We start from the raw sequence: 14564 nt of genomic DNA on the forward strand, positions 1-14564 counted from the left end.
AGCCTGGTGGGCTGCAGTCCATGGGGTTGCAAAGAGCCAGACAGAACTGAGCACCCACGCATCTTGTCTACTTGTTTTTTCACAGGATTATACCCAGTTTATACTCAGGGATAAAATCGAAAATACATGACATGAACATTAAGTCTAGTGAAACCAAGGTCATCTTACTGTCCAGGCCTCAGCCAGGGCTGCAGCTAAGAATATGATGCTAAATTGCCACAAGAAACATTTAAGTTAAAGAGAAGAAAAAGTTAATACATCAATTGTGTGTCTCTCTGTGTACATACTATAATGTGTATTATATATATATGTATATATGTATGTGTGTGCATATATGTATATTATATATGCATATATGTGTATTATATGTGTATTATATATGTATATGTGTGTATTACGTATATGTGTGAAAGTGAAGTCGCTCAGTCGTGGCCGACTCTCTGTGACCCCATGGACTGTAGCCTACCAGGCTCCTCTGTCCATGGGATTCTCCGGGCAAGAATACTGGAGTGGGTTGCCATTTCCTTCTCCAGGGGATCTTCCTGATCCAGGGATCGAACCTGGGTCTCCCCCATTGCAGGCAGACGCTTTAACCTCTGAGCCACCAGGGTCCTATGTATATGCATAGATGTGTATTATATATGTGCATATGTGCATTATATATTATGTGTGTGTATTGTGTATATGTGCATATGTGTGTGGTGAATATAGATATATAAAGCATCCCTCAGTAACTTGTCCAGGGGACTGAATCAGTGGACCGTGCTGCCAAGAACAGAGGCAGAATGTCGACAGGAGGGAGAGCCACGTCCGTGCGTGGCAAGGATGCTCTGATTCAATGATCTCCAGTGGCGACTACAAAAAGAGGAAGGAGGGAGCACAAATGAAACCTTTCTCGACTGCCTGTCCCTTCGAGGCCTCTGATTTTCTGGTCTCTTGCATAAAGCATGGTGGCCTGCCGTTAAAACCCCCCAGAGGACAGAACCTGGTAAGCAAACTGCTGGACGGATTGTTCAAAGATTACATGGTTCGCGCTAAAGCTGTCCACGATCACAGTGTCATCAGGCCCGTTTTTCAGGAGCTCTTGGTGCTCTGAGCTGGGCTGAAGTGGAATTTGCTTTCTGATCTATTCTGAGACAATACAACGATCAGACTGACAGACCAAGATCCCCCAAACGCTGTGGGTCAACCGGCTTCTGGCGTTTTCTTTTCCACTGCCGGGAGTTAAAAGCCACAGCCTAGACGCCCGGGGCCTGGGAGTTTCTCAGCTGTTAGAGGCCTCCCTCACAGATAAGGGTGGGGCAGTGACCATATCTGGAGGCGAGACAGAGAAAAATGCTCTGGAAAGAACAGATAATGCTTTCTAAACAGTCCAGTTCAAGACGGCCTGCAAAAACATGTTTCAGCAAAAGCGACAAGGTGCTGGGCCTCTCCTGAGGAACTAACAAGCCTTCACGGAGGCTCCCAGCTCCCGAGGAGAGAGGAAGGAGGCTCCAGGGTGTCAACCAGCAGACCCCTGTCTGGGGCACCACATCCAGCCAGAGCGAGCCCGCAACACACGACTTGCGGACACCGCCTCGTCCAGCCTCAGATGAGACGCCCAGTGAGCACCCTTTGGTGAGAACTATAGAGAAGTACAAAAAAAAGAAAAAGGAACAAACAGAAAAACCATTTTTTTAAACAGTGAAACTTCATTAACCTCCTCTCCATTCATTAAGCGATGGGCGACAGTTCAACTATCATGGGCGATAGTTCAAACACCTGATTCGTACATGACTCTTTGAGAGAAGCGCATGAAGTTATTATGATGCTTTTTAATGTGTAGCCGATCATGGTGAATAAGAAAAGCTCAAATCTTCTGAATTTCTATCCTGTAACCATGCTAACGCCTCTCAGGATTATCTGATTTTAATGTTCACAGTGATCCTAGGAGTGGGAGTGGGTTATCATCCCCATTTTCCAGATGGGGTTCAGTGAGTTGAGTCATCTGCCTGATCTCACACAACCAGGAATGGGGAAGCCAGCTGCACCTGAAATGACCCCATTTTGCATCCAATAAAGAATAAAAGTCTTTTACTGAGTAGCACTTAAGAGCTTCACTGAAAGCGGACACAGCGCATGTAACTAGATGTCGTTTGTAAGATATATTTTACTGTATTCGTTTTTAGAAAAAGGGGTCCTGTATGATCACTCAGTTTTGGCCAGGCTGGGTCTTTGCTGCGGCACAGGGGCTTCCTCTGCCTGTAGTGAGCGGAGGCTGCTCTCCAGCTGCCCTGTGCGAGCTTCTCACTGCGGCTGCTTCTCTTGTTGCGGAGCCCAGGCTCTAGGTGCACAGGCTTCAGAAGTTGTGGGCTCCGAGGCAGGTGGAACCTTCCCGGATCAGGAACAGAACCCGTGTCCTCTGCACTGGCAGGCGGATCTCTAACCACTAGACACCCAGGGAAGCCCTAAAAATGTATCGTAGATTTAGGCTTTTCATGAACTGTAAAGACTAGACCTCTCATCTGTATTCCTTCTGTCTTCCTTAAATGACTATGGTGAGTCTAACTCTGTGAAACTGATCCCAAGTTATAATCCCTCGTGGAGCGCACTGTATTTAGTCAATACTCAGTTCTGTGCAGAGCCTGTGCAAGTCTCAAACTGTCTATCCTGGCTACCGGGCAACAACTGTTTGCTCCCCAAATGGGAATATGAAATATCCTTATCTAGTTGTAATCATCACATTTTTTGTTTGCTTGTTTGCCTAAAGAGAACTTTTCCAAATATACATAAACAAATAGACACAGTTCAGAAATAAACTTTATAATTTTACAGGCTAAAAACTATAAGAAGGGAGGAGGAATGAGAAAGAGATGCCGAGACAGGGAAGCAGGAAGCGGAAAGGAAAAGCAGCCAGGAGGGAACCCGTGCTAGTCCCCGAGGCGGCTGGGGGCCCGCTGCGGGCCTTGGGTCCCCGCACCACCCCCCAACCCCCGGCGAAGCATGACCAGCTGGATGAAAAACTTCCAGGTAACCTGGGCGAGCCCGTGAGGGAGCCACAGAGCCACGCCTGGTAATCACCTTATTAGTCTTTCATGCAAAGTTCCCCCAAAGAAGCTACCAAACCTTGAGGCTATTTGCAACATCCTCATCAGCCACCATACTGGTTTTGTAGAGAATCGCTCCAGTAAGCCTTCAACAGATTTTCCTCTCGGCCCCTGGAGCAGACTGGCCTGTAGCAGCAAGGCCCCACAAGACTAGAAGCTTCTGGTGAGCTGAAGCCATGTGTTTCAACTTTGAGTAGCAGCATCAACTAGGGAAGGGCACTGGCTGGGCCACTGATGAATGCATGTGTGGGTGGTCGTGTGCCTCCTTCAACACCCCCACCGCCCCCAGAGCAGGCCAGCTTGAATGACGAAATGGTCATCTACCACACAGGAAAAAGGCAGAATTGAACTCGTCTGCCTCAGAGAGTCCCATGTATGGGCCGCAGAGGCTGGTGGCATGCCCTAGGGTCAACACCAGGTGTCTGACAGTGAGCGGACTATTGCTGTTCAGTTGCTAAGCCGTGTCTGACTCCTTGCGAACCAATAGACGGCAGTTTGCCAGGCTCCTCTGTCCTCCACCATCTCCCAGAGTTTGCTCAAATCATGTCCATTGCGTCGGTGATGCTATCTAACCATGTCATCCTCTGCCACCTTCTCTCTTTGCCTTCAATCTTTCCCTGCAACAGGGTCTGGGACACTGATGATCAGGGAATGGGAACCTGGGGTAAATTCAGGTCATTCTATGGGGCTCTTTCCCGGCCTCCCGGGGAGGTGGAGGCCACGGCTGGCCTGCCTGGCCTGGACAAGCCAGCAGCCTCACCAGAGAGAGGGGACAAGGAAAGATGTGTGTGTATTCCTTTTCCAAGGCCGGCAACTCCACTAGGGCCTTTATGGTGACGGGTGCAGGAAAAATGGTGTCTTCCCAGCATCTTTGTCCACTGAGGGCAGCACAGCACTTGCAGATCTGGTTCACGCTGAGCCTTTTATTGTGATAAACTGTTAATGACTAGAGAGAGTGTTCTCTATCAGGTAGGGGTGAGGCGAGGTCAGTCATGTTTCCCTCACCGGACAATTTAAAAGACACACTGTGTCACTTGTGGCTGAACCGTGTCAGCAGCGCCCTGCAGCCACAAGCGAAGGGAGAGAGCAAAGCGGATAGTCAAAGGCGCAACTGAACAATTTTCCAAGTGAGAATCCCCGCCAAGGGCCAGAGCCCATTGTCCCACGTGTGATGCAAACCCGCGGGTTCCAAGAGCAACTCGAGTCAATACTCGATGAGATGCTTTCGGTTCTGCCTAGCAGGACTCTCTCCTTGACAGTCCCCACTATGTCTCATTCCTGTCCTGACCCTGAATCCTAAACTGCCAGCAATGAACACATTTCATGTGTCCTAAGATGCACATTTTTTAACACCTTGCATTGGTCTACAGCAGACGCTGTCTTAAAATTAACTGGCAGAGGTCTAGTCTTCGTGAATCCCATGGACAGAGGAGCCTGGCGGGCTATAGTCCATAGCGTCGAAAAGAGTTGGATGTGACTGAAGCGACTTAGCACGCATGCACATTATGCAAAAACAGTGGTGCGTCCTGCAATCAATGGTGTCTTGAACGCAGTTAAATACGGCACTTCGAGTTCCTTCATGCAGTTAACATTTCATTGTGTACATTATAATTTGTGTTAGAGGTTCTCAGAGAACAGCCACCAGATGGATGCAACCCTCTTCAGTGCCATGCCCGACGAGGCCTTAAATGACTCACAACAAGGGTGTTGCCAAGAGCTGAAAGCGGTTGCTGAAAGTTGCATAGAGACTCATGGCTGCAGTGACAGCTGCTGATTCTGCTCTAAAGGCTGATCTAATTAGCCATCCACACAGAACTAATTCACTAAGTCACTCAGTTGTGTATGACTCTTTGTGACCCTCTGGGACTATAGGCCACCAGGCTCCTCTGTCCATGGGATTCTCCAGGCAAGAAGATTGGAGTGGGTTGCCATGCCCCCCTCCAGGGAAACTTCCCAACCCAGGGATCGAACCCCCATCTCTTACATCTCCTGCATTGGCAGGCAGGTTCTTTACCACTAGCGCCATCTGGGAAGCAGCAGCCTCAACTGATTTCCCAAAGATTTCTTTCTTCCCGGGACAATGATCTGTGCTGCTTTTTTTTTCACAGTTGGTAGCCTCTTCCTTATAATCCAGCTCAGCACACACCTCCAACTTCCTTTTGAGGCTAATGTTCCAAAACCTTAGTTTTCCATTTGTAACATAAGGAAGTAGTAGAAAAGGCTATACAGCTGAAGACAGAGGATAATGATAACGCCAGAGAACTGAGGTTGGTGGCCGGGCCCCCGCAAATCGAGAGCTGCTGGTACCCAGAACTGCATTTGGCATCCAATAATGTTGTGAATTTCATAACCACCCCTTGAAAGAACAACACTAGTGGGACATGAGTTGAGAAATGCCCTACCTGTGTGTGGGGACAGCTCATCCAGTAGCTTCACCATGCCTTCCCCCTGCTTGGAGGTCCACATCTTGATGGGCGATCCGCCTCCGATCCTGCGGTACTGCTCCTGAATTTTGGGGGTTCGGCGTTTGGCGATGAATGGTCCCAGCTTACTAAATCATTGAACATAAAAATCATTTTATTCCAGCTTAAGCAACCTCAGAAACATTTTCTATTTGATTTAAAACAAAACAAAAAAAAGCAAAATTTAAGAAGAGCCTAATAAAATCAAGCCTTTAGAAGCAGAAGCTCAAGGTCACTGACACCAGCCAGCTCTTTCGACCCAGATTAGGGAGAGAACCTGACAGTCCCCGAGGAGCACCTTCCTCTGCCCCACAAGCGGCTCCAGCAGCAGGAGCCCCACCACCCGTGCAGAGCCTGTGGCTGTGTGCCAGCCACTAACTTAACCCCTCTTGATCCTGCACCTACAAGAACTGGGACAAACAAGACATTTGGCAGTGCACAGCCCTCTTAATTCAAGAAAATGCATATTAATATACTTGCCCACCTGAGCAAAGATGTACGGGCAAGCATGTTCATTGAACACTGAACACAACCCAAGTGTCCATCGGTGAGGCACTGGTTAAATAAATGAAGGTATGACCATACCATGCAGTTCTACGCAGTCACGAAACAGAATGAGCCAGATCTATACCATCTGTTATGGAATAATCCCCAAGAAACGTTATTAAGTTTCAAAAAAAAAGTAGCAAAGTGGCGAATAACATACGTGAACCCATTCACATTTGTGTAAAAGGGGGGGATTGTGTAGGTGTGTGTATCTACTTGGATGTCCATGGACTACTTCTGGACCTAATAGCATTTATCTCTGGGGTGGGTTAGTGGAAGGCTAGAGTCCAAGGGGAAAGAGATACCCACCTTTTACTGTAAATACTTTTTAACTGTTTGCATTTTTATCATAGGCATGCATAATTTTTTTTTATTTAAAAACTCTATTTTAAAGAAAAAGGAAAGGGCTGCCCTGGTGGTTTAGTGGTAAATCCCACTGCCAGTGCAAGAGACATGGGTTTAATCCCCAGGCCAGGAAGATCCCACTTGCCACAGAGCAACTAAGCCTGTGCGCCACAACTATTGAGCCTGTGCCCTAGAGCCCGGGAGCCGCAACTCCTGAGCCCACATTCCGCAACTCCTGAAGCCCAAGGACCCTGGAGCCCGTGTTCTGCAACAAGAAAAGCCACCGCAATGAGGAGCTTGCCTGCCACAACTGGAAGCCCTCGCTGCAACTACAGAAAGGCCTGTGCAGCAACAGAGACCCAGCACAGCCAGAAATAAAATTATTCTTAAAAGATAAAGACAAAGGAGAGAAGGAAGACGGGAAGAAAGAATGAAAGGGAGGGAAGAAGGACACCACGAATCCACCTTCACATCGCAAACGAATCGTACTCATTGCTTCTCTGAGTGTCAGCCAGTCGTCAAGCACCAGGCACAAATATATCTCCAAAGATCTTTAAAGGTCCTTCCGCAGTGTGCCCAGCCCACCGCGATTCCCAGAGCTCTGGGGAGGAAAGGGCTCAGGGGGACTCCTTACTGACTGGCTTTCTCTCTCCCCTGCAGTTCTTCTGATATCATAGCTTTTTCATAGCCAACAGAAAAATAAGAATGCTGCTCCAGTCCTAACCAATATGCACTAAAACCATTTTTTTTCTTTTGGAAGCTACAGAAATGAGATCCAGGGAGGGCAGAATGAATGTACCACACAGGGAATGGATGGAGGACAGGCGCCCACACGTATCTTACTTTTGGACAGGCAGTGTCATGAGGTCTTGATCCAAGAAGAGCCTCTGAAGGAAGTCCTGAACTTCTTCGACGGTTTCGGGGCCTCCCATGTTCAGCATCAGTATTCCAGTCTTCGGCTTCCTGCGTAAAACAAAAGGTAACAGTGGGTTTGAAGTACTCCTCGTTTTGCTCTAAGGTAGACTCTTGGTTCAGCCGGCAGAGTCTCACCTCGTCTGTCCAATGCAAAGACGGAAACGGCGGCTGGCAGGTCTCGACACGGCCGTCGCAGTGAACGCAAGAGGCCAGGTCCGCTCAGTCCCAGACCCGGCTCAGATGCTGACCCCCACCTCCTAGCTCCACCCCAGCCGCTGGACGGCCCTGGGCGCCCAGTGTTTCTCTATTATATTGCCAGCTCTGAACAAAGACCCTGTTCTTTGGGGACAGAGTGTCAAAGTATAAACGTAAAATTGTCCTGAGGCGGAAACTCCTGTTCACAAGATTGCCTCATGACTACACAGGTTACCTGATCTCTCCAGGCTTAAGTCTCCTTGTCTGTAAAACAGAGGGTTCACCAATTACCTCAGGAGGTTACTTGGAGGATTAAGTGGATAACATGCTTGTCATTTAGCACGATCCGGCACGTTTGGTAGGTTCCATTCTACACAGTGGAGCTGTGGGCAGCCCTATAACTTTAAACCTCCACAGTGAACTACTAGCCCAGCTCTCTCTCTAAATAAATACGTCCTTATTTATTCCCTTCTCTTTGGTTAATTATTATATTATTACTGACTTAAGTTATTCCCTGCTACTCCACTTCCTCCTCCAGAGCCTGCCTGAACGCCTTTTCAGGGTCTCCTGCTGTGATGAATTACATTTCTCACTTTCCCCTTACCTTTCCACCCTTCACCTAAAACCCAACTACCTGAGCAACTCCTACGAAACACCAGTCTAAGTTACTCAAGTTGGTTCTGAACTAAAGAATCAACCATTACTGAATGAGCAAAGAGAAACAAAAAAGAAAGTCAAGCAGCTTCTGGGACCTTTTTTAAAAAAGAACTGTGCAAAAATGCAATATACGCACAACGCTAGGCAACCGTTACAGCGTTCTAATTCCTAAACATTTTCGTCGCCCTCAAAAAACTCTCATACCCGTCACCAATATTCCCCATCCCCCCGGCCCTTACCCCTGGCAACCTCTAATCTTCTTACAGATTTGCCTATTCATAGAACAGAATCATTTCTGGCCTATTGGCCTAAATAATATCATATGTGGTTTTCTGTGTCTGCTTTTTCACCCAGCATAAAATGTGCAAGGTTCATTCATGTTATAGCACGAATCAGTACTTCTTTCCTTTTTGTGGCTGAATAATATTCCATCATATGGATATCCTCTCCACTCACTCTTGATAAAATGAGAAATAAGCAGCCTCACATTTATTTAAAACGCCATTATTACAAATGCTGAGGGGTCTACTTTCTCTGTCTCCTAGGCCAAAACCACCTCCAGTTATAGCAGTGACTGGAGCAATCCTGTTGAGATGGCTCTCGTTTGGAAGATTGCTCGTAAAGGGTTCTAAAGCTAATGATATGATGACAGTTTAATTGCAATTTTTAAAAAAGTGTCAGTCATGGTTGGCAATCATTTTAGGCAATAGAGTGGGTCAAATTTATACAAGTGGAAACTGTTTTCTTGATTGAACACACTTTAGATGGATGAAGTAGATATCTGAATTCTTGGCCTAAATTTTCAAAATAAGAACCAATTCCTGGGGAAAGGGAAGAGCTGCATTACAACAAAGTCAAGGATTTTCTCATTTAGACCCCACTGTATAGACTAACCAAGGTCACTTTTCCCACCATTTTCTTAGGCCAGGGTTTCTTGACCTTGGCCCTGCTAACGCTGGTAGGTGGGTAATCCTTTGTTATGGGGCTGACTTGTGCGTTGTAGGAGGCCGAGTGGCTACCTTGGCCTCCAGTTACTAGATGGTAACAGCACACGCCGCACCCCAGCTGTGACAACCAAAAACATCTCCAGCTATTGCCAAATATGTCCCAGGGGACAAAAATATTCACTCCCCACCCTCTGTTCAGAACCACTATGTTAGAGAAATGGGTTTAATCTCCTTTTACCAAACCAAACAACTACTTTGAAGTTACTGTTCCATAACTTTTCCACACCCTCTGACCAGAAGTCATTATCAATGAATTAACAAACCTGTGTTTAGTTTTCTTTTCTTGATATCTGAAAATTCCAGATTCATTATATTGTGAAACTGTAATATTCCCTTAATCTTTCCACTTAGGCCACTGGTGTTCTCCTGGGATTCCATCTTTCACCCTCAAAAAGCTGTGACTCACAATAAATTAAGCGCGTTTTTCCATGGATTGCTGCCAGTTAACAGATTACTGGTTAAGAGACTTACCTAAGCCACAGAGGGTATCAATGTGCAAACGGGATTTAGAACTGTTTTTCATCTATAACACCTGAGCTCAGAACAAGAGTGGTTTTAAATGGGATGTTACTCTGTCCTGCAAACCCATGTTTTTGCAAACCATGTTGATCTTATACATGAAAGAGACACACGATGTGAAAATACCTAAATACACTTGCACTTAATTCAAAACTGTGCTGTGCATGATGAATGGAGCATTAGGAAGCCCTAGTCTGACACCCTTTATTCCCGAACGTGAAGAGCAAAGCTTTAGTCAAGGGTCAACATCTCCTCTCCCCTCCAGACACAGCACATCTGAGACCAAGGTCTGATTGGCCAAGTTCCCTTTGTTTGAATGGAAGAGTGATCCCGGCAAACATATGCAAAGCTTCCTCATTTGAAAAGTTTACTACATTCTGCCATTTATATTCTTGACTTTTCAAAATAGAAGGTTTTTCCTTTGAACTGTTAATTGGATAAAACCAAAACTGAAGCTCATCAATTAATAAAGGAACAAAATAATTATACTCTGTTGTATATAATCGGCATCAAGATAAAAAAAAAAAACACCAAATCCCAGCTCTTCATTAAATCCCCTAGATTTAATGGGGCCAGAGGATCTATGTGGCCTCTAGAACAGGGTTTGGCAAACTCCAGTCCATCGGCCAAATTTGACCCTATGCTCCCTGACTGCTTTTGTAAATAAAGTTTTATTGGAATAGAGTTCCATTCATTTGTTTACATATCACAAGTGGCTGCTCTCGCATTGCAATGGGAAAGGTGAATAGCAGTAAACAAGACCAAGTGGCCCATGAAGCCTGAAAAATCGCTCAGGGCTTTGCAGACAAATTCGTCCTGTAGTATCGTCCAGTGCAGTCTGGGCAGTAAGCAACACAAGGCCTTCATCGTATCTGGCATCAGAATGACTCACAAAGACACCACTTCATTGTCGTTGTTCAGTTGCTAAGTCATGTCTGACTCTTTGAGACACCACGGACTACAGCATTCCAGGCTTCCTTGTCCTTCACTAGCTCCTGGCGTTTGCTCAAATTCATGTCCATTGAATCAGTGATGCCACCCAACCATCTCATCCTTTGCCACCCCTTCCTCCTGCTTTCAATCTTTCCCAGCATCAGGGTCTTTTCCAGTGAGTCGTCTGTTTACATCAAGTGGCCAAAGTATTGGAGCTTCAGCTTCAGCATCAATTCTTCCAATGAATATTCAGGGTTGATTTCCTTTAGGATTGACTGGTTTGATCTCCTTGAAGTCCAAGGGACTCTCAAGAGTCTTCTCCAACACAATTAGAAAGCATCAATTCTTCAGTACTCAGCCTTCTTTATGGTCCAACTCTCATATCGGTACAGGACTACTTGAAAACCCATAGCTTTGACTATATGGACCTTTGTCAGCAAAGTGATGTCTCTGCTTCTTAATATGCCATCTAGGTTGGTCACAGTTTTCCTTCTAAGGAGCAAGTGTCTCTTAATTTCATGGCAGCACTCACTTCATTATTTCTCTTTTTTTAAACGGTGACTTTAAAAAACTAATTTATTTTTGGCTGTACTAGGTCTTTGTTGCTGAGCACAGTCTTTCTCTAGTTGCTGAGGGTGGCGGCTGCTCTCCAGTTGGGCTGCACAGGTTTCTCACCACGGTGACCTCTCTTGTTGCAGAGGACGGGCTCAAGGCACACGGGCCTCATTAGCTGCTGTGCACGGGCTCTGCGGCTGTGGCACATGGGCTTAGTTGCTCCTCAGCATGTGAAATCTTCCCGGACCAGGGACTGAACCCGTGTCCCCTGCGTTATCAGGTGGATTCTTAACTACTGGAGCACCAGGGGAGTTCCATCATCTCCTGTATTCAAAGGCCAGAGATAACCACTGTGCTCTATAACATGGATAAACAAATCATCATTTAAGAGAATACTATTGAGTGAGTGAAAGTCACTCGGTCATGTCCGACTCTTGGCAACCCCATGGATTGTAGCCTGCCAGGCTCCACTGTCCATGGAATTCTCCAGGCCAGAATACTGGAGTGGGTAGCCATTCCCTTTTCCAGGGGATCTTCCCGACTCAGGGATTGAACCCAGGTCTCCCACATTGCAGGCGGATTCTTTACCAGCTGAGCCACCAGGGAAGCCCAAGAATGCTGGAGTGGGTAGCCGTTCCCTTCTCCAGAGGATTGTCCAAACCCACGAATCAAACCAAGGTGTCCTGCATTGCAGCCAGTTTCTTTACCAGCGGAGCCACCAGGAAATACTCTTAGGCTATTAAAATAACATAAACTTTTTATAGTTACGTAACAGTCATATTACTAAACAAAAACAGGAAGCTATAAAAATAATTTATGCAGCATTATCACATTTTGATATATACTGAGTAAATATTAATAGGTATATGAGTAACTATTAGTAGATACAAGTATAGAGACAAAATATTGGATGGTGAGATTATCAGATTTTTTTTTTCTCTTGTCTGTACTTTCTAAAATGAACTGATTTCTTTTCTATAAATATGATATAAAGTTACTAGAGTTGGGAGTTTTTTTAGATTTTTTTAATTCAATTTTAATCATTTAATCTTAAGGCTATTTATGTTGTTGACTTTGGCCACTAGGATAACATAGTAAAAAAATAATTTTTCTCCCAGGGTTCCACATCCAATCAGTTCTTCAGGTTACACCAAACCCTAAATATTTAGAGCATTCTGTACTATGGCTGGGGTGAGCAGAGAGGGGCAGGGTGGGCAGAGGAATGGCTTCCTGCTGGGCCTGCCCCCAGGACACAGACAGCGTCTGTGCTTCTGGTCTTCCTCCCCAAGAGTGCTCTTTTAGGAGCCCAAGAGTCAAAAAGAGTTGACTTGGGGCCCCACCCTGGTGCCCAATCCCCAACAAACCTCAGTTCCCTTCAGATGCTCAATCATCATGCCCAGGGTCACACGTGACAAAAAGTAACAAACACAAAATAAGACCATTTTATTTTCAAAGCTGTAGACCTCTGGCAGAACAACTGGTCTAGCAGAAAGGTCAGGGAGTTAATGGCTCACAGCTACTTTCTTTCTCTCTCGCCCAGTGTTCAAGTGCACCCCTCGCATCTGTGTACTCGTCTAAAAGTGCCCGTCACAGTCTTCTAATGCCTGTGCCGGAGGGAGACTTGAAAACAGCTGAGGCTTCGGATATTGAAAAGGACACTCAGCAGCAACGCCAGGCCCGCTGACGTCCAACCTGCAGACAGCAGAGGTGAGGGAGGGACGTGCTTTGTTCTTTGATAAACGGTAAGTCCTATTATGTTGTTTATAATTTTGTTCAATGGGTTTAACAGTTTACTGCAGAAATTCATGGTAGATTATTCTTTTTCCTGCACAGGACATGTATTTCATAAGTATAATTATGTTAGGTTCATAAACACATTTCCAGTATATACATAATTTCTGTTACATGACATGTTCCAGAACTAAGTTCCCACCTGATTTGCCGACTGCACACAACTCTGTGTCGTTTAACAAAAGCCCTGTGGGATTTTTATTTGTCAAGCAGATCTCAATGAAGCTGGGCAAAAAAATTTTAATTAAAAAAAAAAGGAAAAATCTATCAAAATTCAAAACAATGTGTAAAGCCTTAATTGGAGGTGAAATCTACAGTTTAACAGCTTTTGAAAGGAGGCCAAGAAAATAACATACTGCTTCTTACATACTGGGTTGTCCCACCACCTCTCCTCCTAGGTAGCTGGTATCCACTGGTGTTTACGTCAGAAAACAAGGAAATCCTTATTAGTATGTAAAGTCGGACTCATACCTGTTCCCCGGCTGAGCCTGAGGCTTGGGGCTTCTGGCACGCTGGGCGGTTTCCGTGGCGGCTGCTGCTGTGGCCACACCCGACTGGCACCTCCACGGCTGACAGGCCTTTGAGCCACCACACAGCACTGTGACAAAATTAAAGGGGCAGCATGAAATCTAGCTGGAAAGTAATTTCTTTTGAAGAGGCCCTCAGAGCATAATTCCTGGATTTAAAATTTAAAGGGATGCTACAGCAGAGGCGATTTCCCCAGCGTTTCTCTGCAGGTGGGTGCAGGCCCTCAAGCCTCGTCTGAGGGGATAGGGTGGTGTCCCCTGGGATGGCGTCTCGCAGCCGCCTGCACGGAACTTTCTTGGAAGCCTCCTCTCCCTGCTTTGGCTGCCGGTTTTCATATGACCCTTCAAGACAATCACTGCATGTTATGATGGAAGCATGCTACTCATGAAGGTGAGGAGCCGGTGGAAAAGGTTCAGACCACTGATTGAAGGAGTGGCGTGCATGCGTGCTAAGCCGCTTCAGTCGCGTCCAGTTCTTTGCGACCCCATGGACTGTAGCCTGCCAGGCTCCTCTGTCCATGGGAATCTCCAGGCAAGAACACTAGAGTGGGTTGCTGTGCCCTCCTCTGGGGGATCTTCCCGACCCAGGAGTCGAACTCGCGTCTCTTATATCTCCTGCACTAGCAGGCGGGTTCTTTGCAATTAGCACCACCTGGGAAGCTGGGCCAGTTTTCCACACTGGCATAGATCTCATATCTACCCACGAGCCTTCTCCAATGCGACACTGGACCTGAGAACCCCAGGATCGAGCCTGGACTCCGACAAGCTGGGAGAATCCCTGTTTCCAAGGGCCAGTGCTGGCCCTCCTCCTTCTCCACTCCACTCCACGGGGTATGCCATCTGTACCGCCAAGGACTCGTGGACTTCCAGAGCCCCCCTCACCATTTCTGACCAGGCTCCCAGTGCCCAGGACCCCAAATTCCCTGACTCCAAAGCCTCACTTCCAGGGTCTGCGGGCCTCTTTGAGGCATCCATCCTCCTGAGGGTGGGCTGTACCATCAGTATCAGTCATTCTTGACCTGAAGG

The 14564-nt window shown here is 46.5% G+C and overlaps 1 protein-coding gene across 1 annotated transcript in view; it reads right to left on the reverse strand.

Moving 5' to 3' along the window:
- The window catches only part of FECH (ferrochelatase), a 36404-nt gene that overhangs the window by 16728 nt on the left and 5112 nt on the right, over positions 1-14564 (reverse strand). Inside the window, exons 2-4 of the mRNA XM_015103787.3 lie at positions 13483-13609; positions 7283-7402; positions 5489-5637 (exon numbers count right to left, since the gene is read on the reverse strand). Of these exons, the coding sequence (XP_014959273.2) occupies positions 5489-5637; positions 7283-7402; positions 13483-13609 (396 nt within the window). The remainder of the gene's footprint in view (positions 1-5488; positions 5638-7282; positions 7403-13482; positions 13610-14564) is intronic.

Source organism: Ovis aries, chromosome 23 (genome assembly GCF_016772045.2).
Source record: "Ovis aries strain OAR_USU_Benz2616 breed Rambouillet chromosome 23, ARS-UI_Ramb_v3.0, whole genome shotgun sequence".
Taxonomy (NCBI): Eukaryota; Metazoa; Chordata; class Mammalia; order Artiodactyla; family Bovidae; genus Ovis; species Ovis aries.